The sequence below is a fragment of the Wyeomyia smithii genome, chromosome 3 (genome assembly GCF_029784165.1).
Source record: "Wyeomyia smithii strain HCP4-BCI-WySm-NY-G18 chromosome 3, ASM2978416v1, whole genome shotgun sequence".
NCBI classification, from domain to species: domain Eukaryota; kingdom Metazoa; phylum Arthropoda; class Insecta; order Diptera; family Culicidae; genus Wyeomyia; species Wyeomyia smithii.
The window spans coordinates 181,795,603-181,815,041 of NC_073696.1; the positions used below are offsets into that span (position 1 = coordinate 181,795,603).

Genomic DNA, 19,439 nt, shown 5'->3' on the forward strand with positions numbered 1-19,439 from the left:
TCGCCCAACAGGTGAAGAGATAAACTCTCGTAAAACAAACCAAAAACACACAAAAAATGCTTGAATATGTACCCCATCATGTGCTGCCAACGAGATAATTTACATTGCATTATGAGAAATCTATCGGGATCCCCTCCAGAGGAGTTTATTCGAATGGAAAATTGGCTGCTAAAATGTTCTAGCAGTAGCAACGTGGCATGAATGCCGAGTAATAATTTCACCCTCTCTGGTTATTTACAGCCTTGGTGTAGAAGGAAAAAAAGAAGCGGCGCATCGGAAATGGCAGAAATGATTGCTATAATTGTTGAGATAATCTATCGCCGAGATTTACCCTCCAACGTTTTCCATAATGAAAATTAGAAAATAGTGTCGCATTTCGAGAATGTTTTGAGAGTTCAAAATCCACAAACCGTTATGGAATACCTTTAATTTTATTTCAAATTTATACATTTTTGTTTTTAATTCGACGTTGTAAGTCTATTTATGTATTTTTGTGTTTCATCATCAATTGATAGGTGTGATAAAATACAGGTCCTTAATTTTCTTGATTCCTAAAATTCATTAAATAATAGTCAACTATCTCATATGTTTTGCTCTTTCATAGTTTTTTTTTTGTTTTAACTCCTTGTTTTCGTTTGTAGTTCTGTCTTCTTGTTCTTATTGTAAACCATTACTTATAAATAACATATGTACCTAGATAAAGGTGTATTACTGCTAGTTCCATTGTTATATTTTCATCTTACCACACTAAGAGGGTGCTTGCCGAAAACTTTCTTGCAGCGTTGATCAAAGCAAAATGAATAAAGTGTATACCTATTAAATGTATAATAATTTACCGCCAGAGTGTTGTTATCTGATCCGTTTCGGCCAAAGCCCAAATCTAAACAAAGGCTGTTCATATAACATATGTCTCGTGAAAATGATGGGAGGAAAACCTACGCTATTGTAAAATTATCTGCAAAATAGTGTACCAAGTTCAGCTCGGTGATATTTTCATGGTTTCAGTGTATAATGGTATTCAATAGGGGCGTATGTAGTACAATAACGATTACGTAAGATCCAATTTAGCTTTACTAATAAGTTATCTGTTATCTGAATAATTATAGTTGCAATGAATAATTATAGTGCAATTGTATACTAAAACTTAAATGTTTACGCCTGTGGCAAATCAAAACCTATGATAAGAAGAACAACGCAAAGTAACCTTTACTGATCTTCTAGTTGATAGTTGTTTTTCGGTTCATTCATGGGCCTGTTATTTGTTTCGTGAAAGTGCGACAATAGTTGCTTCACTGGCTTCGTTTTTTTTGCTGCATGTGCTGATGTTTTGTCTGTTTCAAACTCAGTTTGACAAAGCAAATGTAGCAACAGAGTTGGTGTTAAAAATGTCCGTTTTGCGTATTACATTCGGCAAATCAGGCATGTTGCTGTCGTTGTCGTTCAGTGCTCACTCGTGTTGGAATGTTTTCCTGCGCGTTTGCCTCTGATTTCATCCATTAACAGTAAAGAAACCGATTATGAACGAAAACTTGTAAAATAGTTTAAAGACAAGCCAAAGTGACTAGAGCAATTAATTGTTAGTTCTCGAGTGTCTGTGTATGTGGGGCTTAGCATATTCTATTTGCTTGCTAGGTGTAAGTGTTGCGATATTTTTGAGAAGCTTGGAAGGAAAAAAATCTAAATCCTAAAAAAATTGATCAACATCCTTTTCTTCATCTCATTGTTGTTTTTGTTTCGCGGACAAACTTTTTTTCTGTTCTACGTTCCATTAACGATTAGTGTGCAGTTCAGTTTTGCTTGTATTATCGATTTCATTCGCTTAGGCACTGCTTTGGTCCTCGTTCGAGGAGACACGTGACAAGGATCTTTGTTTTTGTTGTGGTATCACAGTTAGGGATTTTGGTATTTTGGATAGCAACTGAGCGGCCGAGTTGTCCATGAGAATAGATCCACCACTCGTGCCAGCTCCCGTCAGCAACGGATTGCCAGAAGCGGCCGCTGCCGCCGCTGCCACCAGCGCGCTGAACTGCGACTGGTTGACGAAGCTACTCAGGAGTTGGTTGTTACTCTTTATGAGCTGATCCAGTTGTGATGGAGTTGTTGGGGAGGATGCGTTTGGCGGATGTTGCTGCTGCTGTTGCTGCGATTGGCTCTGGGCGGGCATCGAGAACACACTGGTGCTGTTTGGTAGCGATAGGGCTTTGCTGGCGGCATTCATTGACAGGGTATTCTTGAAGAATGCTGTTGCAGCAGCAGCACTCGTTGCAGTCGACACTAGATTGCCACTACTATTCGGTTTACGCATGCGTATCAGCTGCTGTAGTTCACTGCTAGGACCGTTCGACTTTGCTGAGGCGTTGCTATTGTTCCCGGTGTTATTGATTGGTATGAGAGAATTTTGTTCGAGGATCTGATTAGGAATTTGAACCATCTTGGAAGCAGTGTTGTTTTCTGCTTGTTTTGGGGTAGGAGCTCTTATGAGGGTGGGAGGTGACTGTTGCTGTAGTCGTTTCTGATGCTGATGAATTTGTTGCTGGAGCAGTTGTTGCTGTTGCTGGAGAAGTTTCTCTCGACGCAAAATACACATACGGTTATAATCGTTGATGGAAATGTGATAAGGTTTTCCACCGGACATAACTTGCACCAACTTAGGCAGGCGGCGTCCATCAGCGGTTTGATAGAGAGGGCCCGCTTTTATGGTTTCGGAACTACCAGGTGTTATCGGTATTAACGTTGGTCGCCAGGGTTTAGAAGTTTCACGTCGTTCTGCTTCTGTCAGCTGATCAGGCAACTTGATAATCTCACGGCCACTAGTTCCCGGGGATTTTTTGTTCGTCGTTTGGGATTGTAAAAGTGACTGCTGCGGTTGTAGCAAAGATTGCTGCTGCTGAGGTGGCTGAAGTGCCGAAGATTGCGATTTGGTCGAAGGAATCGACGTAATCGTAACGTTTTGCTTTGCATTGATACTAATAAGCTCTGGAGGTACCATACCCACGGATTTTGCCGCTGGTACAACTATGGTTTCGTCCAATTTCATCACTTTGCCTCCCGGAGCCGCATTTTCCTGTTTACCAGAGGCAGTTTTCAATGTGGCATCAGTGGAAAGTTTTCGCTTTATTGTAGTTGCGGGCTCGTTTGTTGCTCCCACTAGGTGCGGATTATTGGACTTTAGCAAGCTAACCGGTTCTGTTGAGGGTTTGTTTCTAGACTTGGCAGTGGGAATTATAGTAATTGGTGCATTGCTTAGCTGCTGAAGAATGGTATTCTTCTCGACAATCGTTAGTGAAGACGGGGTAGATATATTGTCGAATGATCGAAGCCGATTTTGGACCGCCTCTGAGTATGATGCAGCATTATTCTTAGCCTGTGGTGACAATATTAAATCGCCATTTCGAAAATATTTCTCCAATAGCACCAAATGCCGCAAAAAGCTAGACTGATTTCCATACGGTTTTTGCAAGTCTTCCCACAGGGCACGAGTTGCATCGTCATATTGCAAAGTGGTTGTAACCTTGGCCCATCCTTCTGGCGTTCGTGTCGAAGCTGTGCTAAACGGAATATTGATGTGAATACCAAGCTCCTCCTCGCCAGGGAACAATTCACGCATTGAAATGTTCGGATTGGCTTTAAGGGCCTTTGTCATATCAAGCGCATCATCTTTGCGGCGTTTTTCCGCCGACGCTGACTGTTGTTCAATGGAAACATCGGTCGAATCGAGCACGATAGAACTATTACTGCTAGCATTGGCACCAGACGTAACAAGCTTTGGTGCCGGCGTTATTGTAACTTCTTCAAGTTCACCCACTTGAGTACAGCTTGCATCCGCAACAGAAAGTTCGGTAGACTTACGTGAGTGCGGTCTGCGACGCTGCAATGAGACGGACTCACCCACCATCACAGAGCTCGTTGAATCGTCCTCACCATCCGAAATCACAATGTCTGGGTTGGTGACTATTCGGACCGCTTCAACAACGACCGAGTCGGCGGCTAATTGTTCTTGCTCGTTTTCGCGCTCATACGATTGTAGCAACCTGAAAGGAGAAACGGTGTGCATTAGACATTTTGGGTTTCATTACTTTGTCTTTACAAGGTTTTTATAGAATCGAATTGGAAGAAAAAAAATCTTTTTTTTTTCTCGATTCATCGTTTTGGGATAATATCCAATAAAATAAGTTGATGCATCGCTTTCAGCAACCCATTGATCAACAAATGAAAAAAAGTTGTAAAGTACCAATGACCATGCACCTCCATTTTGCCATGTACTAAAAAAACCCTGCATTAGGCCACCTGAAAAAAAGCGTCCGCTTTGCTCATCAAATCGAATCTCGTGGGAGAAGTAGAGTAAACGTGAAACTATTGTTTTTAAAAGTCAATTTTTAAGTACTGTGGCAAAAATGTAAAATATTGTTACCGCCGCTTGATATAATACCGACCATCCATATTTTTTGCAACAATCAATCATTCAGAACGATTGTGGTAGAAATTAATATACTAGTTCACAAATTAGGACAATATCTGATCAGATAAAAGCAAAATTTAAATATATTGGGAAACTTGGTAGATTTATCGTTATTAGACGCATTCAGACGTTATTCAAGTTCTAGTGCCGCATGTTCCAAAAAATATTCGCGCTAACCACTGTTTCATTGTTGATGAGCGCGTCACATGCAATTAAATTTGCAGGTAATTACTTACTCCCATGGTAAAACGCTAGTCGACCACTGTAAGTATGTTTTACTTCAGGAAATTGTTTTAAACTTTTCCCCATACTTCCTGACAAAATTCAATTAACAATTTATAGCATTATTGGTAGAGCCAACTACCTTCTAGAGCTTCTTCACTGGTAATAATGTTTATTGAACATACAAATTTATGGCGCAATTATTGCCGAAGAGACAAAAAAACACATTATCGAACTATATAGATCTGTGCCGAACAGGGAAGTTCGTGTAAGAAGTATCACTCAACGGATCCGGCGTAACGCGTAAACACCCAATCAAAAAACAATTTCAAAGCGATTGTAAACAGCCAATTAAACTTTGGCAATCATAAACTTTTTCTCACTTTCTCTCGGTCGTACTTGCTGCGGTGTGCAAACGATACCCACCTTCGGTTGTAGTTCTTGATGAACTGAGCCTTCTGTGATTTTGCATCCGGTGGCTTAAGTAACAAATTAGCATAGTATCTGCATAATTTGCACACGACTAGCGTCGAATTGCCAAGCTTCATTGCTATTCCTTGCTCCTGGATAAGGCGCTCTAATTGCGGAATTTCCTGTAGAATACAAGAAAGAAGCAACCGGTTAGGGAAATAAAATTCAGTCAGTGTCGCCTGCGAGCTAGTGCAGACCGCAAGGAGTTAAGAAGTTGGAAAATTTATCGTCTTCCCATTTCCTGTGCTGCGAGATTTCGGATTTCTTGGAGGGGGATAAAATTTATACTCACATTGACTATGTAATAGATGTGGTTCTTCGGCAATCGACGTCTGCACATGGCGCATATCATCAGGTGGTCTATGAGCTTATAGTGGTCATCGCAGATTGGAATAAGGTTCGACGTGGCGCTGTTTTGTTCCAAATTGATCTCCATGATTTTGAGGATGGTTTTCTTCATCTTGAGCAACCATTTGCGGCGTATGGTGTGCGAAGCATTTGCACCACAGTTCTGCACGTAACAGCTGCCATGGATTTTGTCTTCCATAACCTCCATATCTTCGATGGATGATACCTGACTCGGTCCGTCTTTGCTTTCTGATTCCGCATTTTCCGCCGACAAGGGGGTTTGGTTCAATATAATCTCATCTTGCGCTTGCTTGTCGTCAGTAGGCACACTAGTGTTGCTCTGCATTTTCGCCAGCGATGAAAGGGATTTTGCCTCGGTTCGTTTCCTGTAGGAAGGACAATTGGCTTTCCTATCAACGTGTCGAAAGCAGGCGTCGCATAGGCAGCTATCGATCTTGATTTTCACCTCGCCTGTTAGGGAAAAAAAAAAAGATTTATTAAAATGTTTACATCAAATGCAGTCGTAATACGTACTATCTAAGATCTTTTGCTGCCTTTCGGTGGACTTCATTGCTGCAATGTGGCATGGCGTATCGTACAGGCCGAACTTGCCACCACAATAGAAACATTGATCCTGACACAATCGCTCCGGATGCACGTTAAACGAAGATGCTTTTTCCGGGATGACGAGTGCCTTCTGCACTACCTCTTTGGCGACAGTTTCTGCGACCACTTCGGTCAGTGTAACACCATCTGGAATAAGGACAGAAGCGAAAAAAAATAAACAAGAGCAATTACTCAAATTAATAGCCCCCACATTCATCCCTTTTCGCCTGCGGACAAAAGTAATTCAAAACCTTTCGCGAAGGCGTCACTGGACGAATAATCAACAAATCATCACCGGTCCTGTTGCCACACCCACTCCAATCTACCTTTTCCGTTGTGTCATTAATCCAAAACCCCAACAGTTACCGGTGAAGCACTTGTTATAATTCACCCCCTTAATTTCCATCTCGGTTCGCTGATTCAAAAAACGACGGGTGTACGAAGGGAAAACAGTCCACTGCGGTGGGAATGGGAGGGGTAGAAAAGCAAACGATGGAACGATCGCTCATCCAGCAAAGAAAAGGTCAGCTTTTAATATCCTATAAATTCAATATTTTGATAGGAAATTAAGCTTTCCACTTTTCAGCATTGTCCTACGGTGAGTTAAGCTGAATGACGCGTAGCGACGGGGACAGGGAAATCGAGATGACATCGACACGGTGTCTAGTTCTACTTTTATTCCTTCTGTCTTTCGCCATCCCATCCCACTCGAGGCGATATTCCTTTGGCGAACGCCTTGCTGATTACGTGACGGTATTTGGAAACAATGATTGTACAATTTTTCTTGTTCTTGGACATCTCCACGGAGAATTGATTTTTTTTCCTAGCTTACACATTACGTAGATGGTTTCGATTCGTATAATAAAAAAAAACGAATAGGGGATGAAACGGAAAATTGAAATTTTTTTTCTTAGTGATAACAATAACAATTGAAAGACTAATTCCGTCTGAAACATCGTTTAGCCAGATCAGTACTTTGGGTCAGCACGGGAACGGAATGGTTCTTTATGGTGTGACAGTTAGTTGGAGCCATTTGATACTATCAGCAAGATTTGAGCTAACTTTTATGGATGTTCGTTTTTTTTGCAAACACACACTAGACGTCGCAAATAGGATGGAAAAAATACATTAGCAAACAAAAAAGATTTGTTTCACCAAAATACAGAATCTTGATACTTTCAATTTAAAGTTGTGCAATTTGTAAAAATATTATTTTTAAAAAATATATTTATTATGTGCACAAATAAAAATATGTTTCCGCTTACACTAACAAGAGCTACTAAAAAAAGTTGTATTTGTTAATAGCGCTTGAAAGTGTAAGGTAACATACTAAGTGATGCTTTGTTAAGACATAGTATTCTTTTTGTCATTTGTTTGTTGGTTTTGAACAGCTTGGACTCTCTGTCTAACTTCTTTCCACCTTTTAATTCCATCTGTATTACACATTTTGATATGCCACAGAACATCTCTGGTTCTCTTGATTGGAAATGCAAGCCTTGAGTAGCAAGTGTATAAGCTTTATCGTTTCTTGCGATTCCACAGTGTCCCAGTACAGTGTAACCAGGTTTTGGTTTCTGTTGACCTTCAGTAATTCAGTGCATTCTCACACTAGTTTGGATTGGTATGTGAATGATTTCAACGCGTTCAAAACCACCTGACTATCTGAAAAGATGTATATTTTTGTATGCCTACAGTTTCTTTTCAAACAGATTGAAGCATTCTTAGATGGCATAAATATCAGGGCCCGAGGAATACAGCCCTATGTGCCAGTTCGTGATATTCTCGCTCAGCGAAAATTGCCATACATGCTACATGTTTATAGCTACTTGAAGAGCATCAAGGTGCCAATTTAACAGCGAAACAAAAAAAAAACCATGTTAGTTTTAGTATTAGATTTAGTTTTAGCTCGTAGTCGGCAGCGAGGGTAAAGAATTTGCCTTTAGATTATAAGATATTCTAGACCATAAGGCATTAGATTTAATTGGCTCCGTAAAACATTAATTTGTATTGTGCCGTGTCAAATAAATGTTGTGTGAACAAAAAAAAATTTAGCCTGTCATCCCGGGTCCCGTATTTTTAACCATTTTTGATCCGTCTGTATGAAAGATAATCGATCCTGGCGGAGTAGTTGGTCCTCATAATTGCCGTTTTTGACTATTTGTTTTAATCACCTTGTATGGTATTTCAAGGTTGAGCCTAAATTCCATCCAGTCTTCGTTCTCTACAACTGGATTAATTTCAAAAACTTTCATTTTAGTTAGATGTCCAGTAAGATTAGATCCTAAATAGTAGTTTGTTCTTTTTAGCCTTAGAACACTCTTCTCAGCTTGCTTCTGTACATAATATTAATGTAATGAAAGCATATCCTCATGTTGTGAACATGCATACTAAGCGTTGTAGTTTTTCAAGTTTTTCATTAGCTTTCCTTTGCTTCGTTTGTGGCCACCATACAAGAGCAGCATATGTTGTTTTGGGTCTCACTATAACCGTATAAATCTGTGCATCATCACAAGTTTTAATCCCAATTTCATTTCAATCCTTAGAATTAATAACAATATAGTATGATTGAGATTAAATTATCGTAGTTGACGTTGAAAAATCACAATTTGTGATTGGTCACACAAAATAATTGAACGATAATTCATTTCAAGAAACTCGAGTAACAATCAAACCCCCCCATCATCAAAAAAACTATCGAGAAGTTAAATTAGTTAAGTGATAGCAAAAAATCATTACCGTAAACTCTGATAGCTTCCTTAATAATGAAAAACAATAACACTAATTTAAAAGTAAGTACTATCGGCATACCTTTTTAGTTATAACCCGGGTACCTTTTCAGACTTCATTGCTTCAAAAAACAAGGATAATCTCAACTTAGCCAGCTTAAATTTCTGGAATGCTCCTAACTAGTGGAAATGAACCATCTTCCATCATCAGACTGTTTATAGCAGTAGGGGGGGTTTGATTTTTTTACCCCATAAGTACTCGTCAGGGTACCCGGGTTACCTACAAAATGAAATGCGTTTTGATTTCTCATTTCTTGGCCGATTTTCGATCTTAGCCTATCAAAAGATATCAGTACAATTGTCGTAAAACCGACCAATATTGGTATCAAAATTCATGAATCCACTCCAGGAGTTGATTTACATTCATTCTGAGACCATTTGATAAGTTGTCCGAAATGGCCATTTCGGAGCAGATTCCCTTTCTTGAACATGGTTCCGAAGGTCCAGATTTACGGGAACCATATGGGAACCAATGCCTGTTCAGGTCCCTTATAGTAAAAAATAGACAAATTTTCCAATCTTTTTACGGGTCAAGGGGACCCTGCCGAGTACTTACGTGTGTTAAAATTGCCGAGTACATAACGGGTAAGCAGCGCAAAACAGTTGAGCTATTTGGAGTCGAAGCTTTTGCATTATGCACATTATGCGATGAATTAATTATAAAAATCGCTTTTTTTCTGTGTGGACTCATCACTGCGACCAGAAATTAAAACTATTGTGATATTGGCCAGGTGTTTTCTGTACTCCGCACTTCATATTATTGGCAGTATCACTATTGAAGTAAGTGATACACTTATCATTCATATCCGTGCTTGTGTGTAAGCTTTAGCTTTCCGTTTCAAGCTTACTGCTCTACTATACCGAGCCTCTGTCCATCCTAACAATACCGCTTTATTACAATAACCCTGGAGAGAACTTTCAAACGTTACTCACACCAGTTGTATTATAATAGGGACTTATTTTTGTTAGAAGGAGAGTCAACAGGGGTACTGTAGAATTAAGATTGAAGGAAGGGTACGTGGTGGGGAGCCTGAGAATAAACCCATGCTAAAGTCCTTTGACAACCAAATGGCCTGATTCTATAAGGTTCAAACCCACAACCACCTGCTTACCAAAGCGGACTCTGTAACCTTGCGGCTTTCGAGCTCCCCAATAAAAATCGCTTGAAACGATTCATTTATCTTTCCTTTGTATAATCTCTAATATTGGCAAAAGCGCTGTGACCGAAATATGTGTAAAAACGCATAAATTCTGAAATCCGTTTAAAAACTCCGAAATATGTTATTCTGCCATAATTATTTGAACTGCTACCGAAGCCATAATTCCAAAATTGCAATTTTCAAACTTTATTTTGAATTGTTTTTTTTTTCGGTTTGATATTAATCCATGTTGATATAAAGTTTGGGAGTGCATATAAATTCAAAAAACTGTGTATATACTGTGAACATTAGCAAACCAACTCTCCAGCCTTTCTCTTTCCATAAATTGTATGCGTAAAATGTGAATGGCTCGTAAGGGTTCTGGACTTGCAGGAAGCGGGGGTCTGGCGCTCCATACAAATTTTCAAAATTACGTTTGGACTTATATCAACAGAACGGAAGGGGATGGGACTGAGCGCGGGCGACCAGAATTGATTTCATGTAGTTTATGGATAGTGCCTCATTGAAGGGATCACTCTCAAGTCCTGTAATAAACCATTATTTGTTAATTTTTCATATGCAGTCAGGTTTTTTACGCGGAGGAAACACACCCCGTAAAAAAGCGCGTTGTTCCGAAAATCCGTGTTAATTAAAAAATCCGCGGAAATCGGTCCAAACATAAACCTCATGAATTCTTTTGATTAGATGGTTTAAATTTTCAGAGATGCTCCAAGCATGAATTTTTCAAAACTCTTTTATATTTTGAATTTTGTTTTTTCTATCCGGATTTTTCATAATAGGAATTTGGCCAACTTATTTTGTTTCGTCGGTTATATACCACAAAGTGATCCTGTCTCCCTAGGGATAAAGTCTCTCAAGGCTCGCTAGTAGGGTTGTGAAAAAATGTTCCACAGTGCAGGGCATAAATAATCGTATAGCGGTGAAATTTATCAGGTAAAAATTTATGTCTCTCCTCTAGGACAGGGTTAAAAAGCCTATGCTAAAATTGGTACGTCCTCTTAGAAAATGACTTTTCAGAAAAATTCTTCCACTTAGAACAAATACTTGGTGTGCTGAATACAAGTTCATACTTTCATTCAAACAAAAAATGATTGGTTAAATTTATGCGTATTTCTAGATCATTTGGCATGGATTTTCACTTGCGTTTTAACATAAAAAAAAACATATTAAGCAACCTAATTGAATATTGTTGAGGGCATGTTAATGAGCGTCCACATCGAATGCACTGAAATAAATTTAATTCAGAACTTGCTGCATAAAAAAACCCCAATCCACTGAAATTTTAGATGATTACTTTTCAAATTGCCTGATAGGGGGAATAAGGGTATAATGAGCACCCTATCTTTTCTGCTAATTTAAGCGTTGAAAGCCACAAAAAATTATTAAATTAACTATCTATAATTAAAGGTACACTATTCCAGGTAAGTTCATTTGACAAAGTGTGCTCTTTTCATCCCACGTAAAGGTGACCGTTTCGCCCCTATCGAATTAGTTAATGTCAAAGTGGGATTTTTATATTAGTTATACTGCCTATAATCGCATATCAGTCCCATCTGGAAAATCATCGAGTTGAGAAAACAGCGCTTGAAGATATTTTTCATGTTTTGTGTATTTCACTTGTTTGGGGTGGGTTATTCTAATTTTTCCGTCATAATGTAATGAAATAGACATCAATCATAACTTCTACATTAAAGAATTGCCTTTATCGTAAAAATTACAATGAAAAATAAAGAAGAGACTGATATGCGATTATTTATTCTCATCGAGTAGCAAAATAATCGCATACCAGTCTCACTTTCAACCGCTTGGTGTAGGAGTAGTCATATTTTTCTCAAGTATTTTGAATATGGGCAGATGTTCATGGCCGCAGACAACTTCTAAATATGATGCATGGAGAATGACGGAGACGTCCACCCATTACTTACCCCGCCGTTGAAAAAGCAAAATAGAAGGTTGAAGTCTTGGATATGCTACTGAATACATCTTCAGTGTTTTGCAATACGTGCTGAATAAAATTATTCCGAATTAGCCCGTGCATTTAGCATGTTGGAAAAGTGGTATTGAAAAAAAGGAAGTTCCCATTTCATTACAACAGTGACTTGACGGAAGACGACGGCGATAAAAAGAGGTACCAGCTGTTTTAACTAAGCAACTAAAAAACGATTTCTTCTGAGTTTTGACAATTTCAACTTGAATGATCATTTGAAGTGAGCACATCATCCACAGGAAATTAACCCCTTTTGCTCTAGGCTATTATCCCTCTGATTGACAAAACCAATAACCTTTCGAGAACGAACTTTCAGAAAAAGTTGCAGTTTCAATGTCTACTTAAAATTAACTTTTGTGTGAAATTTATTTGAAATAACCTTGCATTTATTAATTATTTGATGATTTTTAACAGTAAAAAGCTTAAAAAACAGCACCAAGTATTTATTATATCAGTTGAAGAAAAAAATATGGCCATATTCAGGAAAAACATTTGGTGGGACTGATATGCGATTATTTTTAAGATGGGACAATTTGACCTTATATTTTTTTCTGACTTTTTCGAATAAAACATACTTTTTTGTTTCCTTAATCGATAGTAGAGCAAGAAATAGATAGAATTTGATATTTAACTCAAAAACGATGAAAATCCATAAGGGACTGGTATGCGATTATAGGCAGTATAGCCTAAATCAAAAGTTCAATGATGGTGAAAGTTGAGGTACGACCCATACGTCATATTGAAGTGTCTATATACTTGACTAAACCATTTGAACGACAGTAGAAGCTTTTTCCAATACCCGGGACCCAAGTTGATTTTTTAAATAAATTTCCATATTTTGACAAGACAAATCACTTCTGTTTTACAAAAAAAAGAGAAACGAGGGGTGCCCATTTCGACCCGTGTGTTCATTGTGCCCCTCATGCCCTATTCCCTAATTTCCCTGATTGAAAAATTGAATCTCTGAATTTGCCTGATTCGATCGGTTTTTCCCGTTAGTCTTCGCCGTGGTGCACGTTATTTGTGGCCTCTTCGTTTTTTTTCGATAGATTCTTCAGACATGTTGAGAACCTGTCAAGAACGTCAGGTAAAAAGAAACTTTTTTTTTGTTTTTTCTTGTTAGCAGAGGTATTTTTACATTTTTTAGACTAATCTAAAATCACTTTTCATAAACTTTGTTTTAACTCTTTGAGGTACTTTCAACTATGCTGTGAGCTCATTTGGATTTAGTTTTGTCATTAGTCTCATCCATCCATGGAACCACTCTCAGATAAATTTGGAATCAATTTCTGCTTTGCTGTCGTCATCCTTGGAGTCCTTCAAAAATTAGACTGGAATTATCTTTTTGGCCTTTTCCTCTCGTTAGAATTACCTGCTTTATTAATTTGAACCAAATTTAAGGTCATTTTCGTTTTTGGTTGTCTAGTTAGTTTCCATTTTTTGGACAAAATTTAGAACTTTTTTTGTTTAGAAAAGGTTTGACCCAGTCCGAGGAAAATTTATATATTTTTTTCATTTTATTTTTTTGAATTTTGTTGTTTTTCCCCAAGGCGACATCCATAAATTACGTTACGCAAAAACCCAATTTTCGGACCCCCACCCCCCATATGTAGCGAAACGTAACGCAAACTCCTACCTCCCATATAAATTATGTAACGCTTTAGAAGGGTTTGCTAGAAGAAAATGCTCGTTTTTGGAGTCTCTCCAGAGATTTTTTGTTACGTAACGCTGAACTCACCTCCCCCCTCCCCTGTGTAACAAATTGTAACGCTCAATGATTCCCCGCTCCCCCCTTTGAGCGTTACGTAATTTATGGATGCCGCCTAAGGTGTTTACTCTCTTTCTACCTTTAAAAGACATTTGCGAATTTTTTTAAGTTAATTTGAGATAAAATTTTGATAATAGCGACGACGACTGGATTGTTAAGCCAACATCGTACTTCGAGACAAGTATGGAAATTTTCATGCATTTTGAGTTAAATTTGGTGTATTTGTTATTTTTTAAATCTTTTATAATTTGTAGTTTTCGTCTTTCCAGCTTCTATAGAAGCTTTCAATCATATTATATTTAATCATATTATCGAATCTTCGGTAATACGTCTCAGATTCGATTTGTTTACTCCTTTACAATCAGGAAAAACAGGAGAGTACACTCGATTTAAGACAGGGAAATCAAACTAATTACGTAGTTTCACGCTTAACACTGATTAAAGACGCGAACAGCTTTAAAAGTAACCCTTTACATTGGTAGTTTTAAGACAGTTTGTTCGTATCTACGGTGAACTGATCACTTCAATTAAAGATTAGAGAAAATTGGATGATATGAAACTTTCATGATGGAAAAGTCAACGAAAAAGTCTAACGAATTGAATATTCGGTACATGGGAAGCATCTTTCGTTTTTTTTATGCAGAAATAGTTATTTTTGTTCATTCAAAACTTAAATAGGGGGATGAGGGGCATAATGAGCACACGGGGCGGAATGGGCACCCCTCTTTTATGCGAAACTACGCATTTTTTAATACAATATGGTATGTGGAACTCTTCTGTAGTTACTACAGTATCTCTTTATGTAGAAAAAAAGTGTTTTGTCTGTTTCAAATTTGGAAAAATATTGAAAAAATTAACTTGGTTCCCGGATGTTGGAAAAATTATTATTATTGCGCATTACAAAATAAGCTTCTACGGTCGTTTAAATGGCTCAATCAAGTATATAGACACATCAATATGAGGTATGGGTCGTACCTCAAATTTCACCATCATTAAAGTTTTGATTTTAAGCTATAATTAATGTTAAAATCACATGTTAACTTAAATTAATTCGATAGGGGCGAAATGGTAACTTTTAGGTGAGGTGAAATGAGCACACCTTGTCACATAAACTAACCTGAAATTCATCTCAGTAGACATGTGAGTTTGTCTGTTTCCATGGTCAGTGTTTGTTTACAGTGTTAGTGCGAACATATATTAGAAAATCTTTGAGGCCGAATCGGTCAGAAAAAGGGACTGCAGGCAGAATTGGCCACCAAAAGGCGCGACGGGACATTCACGAAACAAGCCGCCAAGTATCACGGCGTCTCGCGACAAACGTTGGCCCATTAGTTGTACTTCTATACAGTTTCAAATATGTTCTATAAGAGTGCTCATTATACCCCGTGGGTGCTCATTATGCCCCAGTGGGGTGCTCATTGTGCCCCACACGTCGACTGATTGCTAGTTTTTTACACATGAATCTAATTTGTGTTTTTCATCACTATACGATAAACTTTTCAATTCGTGAATAGTGTACCTTTAATTATAGATAGTTAATTCAAGTTTTGCACTGAAGACAGCTTAAAATTTTTGTCGTTTTCCGTGCTTAAATCAGCAAAGAAGTTATGGTGCTCATTATGCCCCTATTCCCCCTAGTACCTTTAGAGATCATTTGATTGTAAAATAGTGACTTTTTGGCGTGATAGTGACTTTTTAGTGACTATGCTCAAAATAGAGTTGGAGGGACTGAAGTAGGGGGATGCGCTCTCCAACTTACTGTTTAACATCGCTCTTGAGGGTGCAGTACGAAGAGCAAATGTGGAAAGAAACGGTACGATCATCACGAAATCTCACATGCTTCTTGGCTTTGCGGACGACATCGATATCATCGGTATCAACCGTAAGGCCGTGGAGGCCTTCGTACCTTTTAAGAAAGAAGCAGCGAGATTGGGACTAGTCATTAACTCTGCCAAAACGAAATACATGGTAGCTGGCAGAGAGCGTGGGAGTCCCCGTGGTCTTGGTGCTGAGGTGGAGATAGATGGGGAACGATTTGAAGTGGTTGACGAATTCGTTTATCTTGGTACGCTTGTGACATGTGACAACGATATGAGCCGTGAAGTGAAACGACGAGTTGCAGCTGCGAACAGGGCTTTCTACGGACTGCGTAACCAGCTAAGGTCCCGTAATTTGCAAACTCGCAAAAAACTAGCGCTGTATAGGACGCTGATACTCCCGGTGGCCCTTTACGGACATGAAGCGTGGACGCTGAAGGAAGCTGATCGACGAGTGCTCGGAGTTTTTGAGCGTAAAGTTCTGCGATCGATACTTGGCGGTAAACTAGAAAATGGAGTGTGGCGCAGACGCATGAACCACGAGTTGTACCAGGTATACGAACATGCTGATATAGTGAAGGTAATACAGCAGAGCAGGCTTCAGTGGGCTGGACATGTAGCCAGGATGCCTGTCGAGAGAGCTGCCAAAACTATCTTCAGTAGAGAACCAAGAAGAGGCCGTCGACTCCGTGGTAGGCCTCGCACGCGGTGGATGTGCGCGGTGGAAGAAGATGCACGATCTGCTGGTGTACGAGGAGACTGGAGAGCGGCTGCCCAAGACAGAAGAAGCTGGACATCTCAAATTCGTTCGGCCCTAGACCGGTTAACGGTCCGTCAGCCAACAAAGTAAAGTAAAGTAAGCTCAATATAGAGATAAAATCACTAAAAAATGACTCGCTACTAGCCCTGAGAGACGCATCCAGGCTGGAAATGGTACCTACTTTACACTGCAGAAGACGCTTCGATCGAATCGAGTGCGACGACGCACGAAGTTGACGCTGAACAAAACCCTAATGATAGTCCTTTACGGAATTGAGATAACAACGCTTTTCGAGGAGGATCTAAACGCGCTTGGAGTTTAAGAAAAAGATGGCTTATCTACGGCGGGGTACAGACGGACAATGGACAATTGCGAAGGCGTATGAACTATGAGTTGTATGCGCTGCTTTGAGAGAACCCCATTGCACATCTGTCGAAAATCGATAGGCTGCAAAGGGCTAGACATGTTGCAAGGATACCGAAAGATAACCCGATGAAATCACTTCCTTTTAGCAACCCTACCAGCACCAGAAATAGAGTTAAGTAGCGTGCATGATGGCTCAACCAAATCAAGGGAAACGCCTAAAAAACTAGCCCAAAACCGAACAACAGTACATCCAGGATAATATTATCCGAGCGTGAATTGGCAAAACTGCAAAAGTTATTTGCATTATTACTAGTATCCATATTAAAAATTTGGGGTTAAAAAAAGCTGATAATATCTAAATGTCTGATTATTTTTGTTCGATTTTCGGTGCGCTCACGTACAAATTAACAAAAACTATCAGCAAAATTTAAAGCTCCTATTAGCGTAACGTAGGAACCAATCGCTGATTATTACAAGTCACTGACACTCAGAAATTAGATGCCGAATTCCGTGGATTCTCGTAGATCTCCCTATGCTGTGGAACGAATGAGGCCAAATAACACGTCTACAAGTATTTTCATACAGATGGTTGCGGATGGTGTCACTTGAAACATATTCCTCAGACAGCAATTGTCGTTAATGCCCAAAGAATCTATCATATATAGTAGAAAGAGGTATAGTCCACAATGACAATCACGAAAAACACCCGACAAAAACGGGGACGAAAGACGGTCACCGATCTTTTCGGCGAAGCTAAGGCACCACATTCCGTTGTCGGTTTAAAAAAATTATGAAGATTGGACTGTTTAGAGGGAGGATCTATGAACTGCGTGCCGCACATGGAAAATGTTGGAAAATGGAAAATTGATTTAAAATTTTTTTTTAGTTTACATACTTTCAATTGTTTTATACTTGAACCGAAATTTAAAAGATGCATATAAAATCACACCAAAGCTAATTTTACAGTTCATTCATATAATCACCCTTCACTCGGAAATACTTTAATATTGAATGATATCACAGTGACATAATAAATGGATACCCCCTTGTCTGCCCCACTTTGTTAATCTTTGTAAATACCAACTTCTCATAGTCACATACCAGTGAAACGATCGTGCTTCAGACAGGTTTCCCTTAGTATGACTAAGTTTTTTGGGAAATTCTATACTAACGACAGTACAATGGTTATAACACCATACAGAAACAATGCATAAAACATAAAAAAAACCTAAAATTCCATGAACCACATTCAAGTGGAGTGAGTGCCTGTCGTTCCATTCATATTTCAATTAATACCTTTCGTTGCTGCTGGTATTTCGAGAAAAGTGAGTGAAAATAGTTTCGCTTTTGTTAGTACTCATGTGTTGACAGTGTGAGAGGACGGTGGGACACTTGTTCATACCCTCATAGCTCGAGTAAAAATCGTTCGTATCGTGCCCATGTAGTCTGTGGTAACACTACATGTTAATCTTCCACACGTAATTAAACTCAAGTACATAATTGTGTATCGACAAAATAACATAAAACGAAACCTCAAAACCTGAGCTTAACATAATTATGAAATTTCTACGCAATCTTGAACGATTTTATATTCTAATTCACCAGAGAAATTTCGTATATGTTTCAAGTTACTTTACTTGGAAACTTTCCTATAGAATTTAACAACACAATACATTTTTTGAATGTTTATAAATCACTTTAAAATAGTCTCCTAAATGCAATACAATTTTTTTGCCTTTAAGGTGAATCGGGAAGTGGTCGCGATCAACTCGAATTTTGCAATTTATTTTTTTCTTGATTTATGAAGACTACGTACATGAAACTTTAATCAATTGTTTTCACAACTGTTGCATGCCTAAGGTAGCAATTTGAGTGCTGTTTATTTAGTGGAAGCCAATTTTTTTACGATCAAAATACAGAAATAAAAAGAACTCTAACCTCAAAATTGTATAGGAAAAGGCCACAATCCCGTTTCACCTTAAAATAAACAAAAAAAAACTGACACGGGTAAGAATTCAAGCTTCCCGTGAAACATGGGTCCGGATTCTGCCGTGTTAGATTGGGGCAAAAGATATATTAATGTACTGGACCAAATTCACCTTTCGGGCCATTCTCCCAGAAACTTGCCATCTTCGGGTACAAGCCCGAGGTGCCCTTTACATATATTCAGCATCGTTGACATACATCGATGTTTGAATACAGTATTGTAAATAAAATCGAAAATTTAACAGTTCCGCTTGAACGCTCAATAGCACACAACGATGACGGCCATACCGGACAATGGTACAGAAAAGGGTATATATCCGTTACCCGTTACGAATGTACACGCATATGTAGACCCAAGCTCGAGTAGGTAAACAAATTACTACCAGAGAACAGAAAGATTTCGCTGGGGGAGTGTGTCCGTTTTGTCTATTCTCCGCATCCTCGTATTGTGATATTTCCGTCCAACCGTTGTTATTGTTTTGACTTAGGGCAAGACAAGACAACTGACTTTCCACGTTCTGTATGTCGGGGAAGTCAGAAGCTGATCTGGAAAGGTGGGAATTGCGTATTTAGCCTTGTTTTGGGGTTACGGTTCATCCTACATTCCTCACATGATTTACGGATTAGGTGAATCTGTTTCTCCACCTCTCACAGGACGTAAAAAATGCCACGCAACGACGTCTGTTTTCCAATTGCAAATTTA

At 38.8% G+C, this 19,439-nt stretch overlaps 1 protein-coding gene across 4 annotated transcripts in view; it reads right to left on the reverse strand.

The window, feature by feature from the left end:
* Nucleotides 1-412: 412 nt before the first annotated feature.
* LOC129727087 (uncharacterized) overlaps nucleotides 413-19,439 on the reverse strand; it is a 142,493-nt gene continuing 123,466 nt past the window's right edge. For all 4 annotated transcript variants that reach the window (XM_055684534.1, XM_055684532.1, XM_055684535.1 and 1 more), the window contains 4 exons: nucleotides 6,035-6,253; nucleotides 5,445-5,971; nucleotides 5,108-5,274; nucleotides 413-4,031 (listed from right to left, as the gene is read on the reverse strand). In XM_055684534.1, coding sequence (XP_055540509.1) covers nucleotides 1,820-4,031; nucleotides 5,108-5,274; nucleotides 5,445-5,971; nucleotides 6,035-6,253 — 3,125 coding nt within the window. In that variant the 3' untranslated portion in view covers nucleotides 413-1,819. The remainder of the gene's footprint in view (nucleotides 4,032-5,107; nucleotides 5,275-5,444; nucleotides 5,972-6,034; nucleotides 6,254-19,439) is intronic.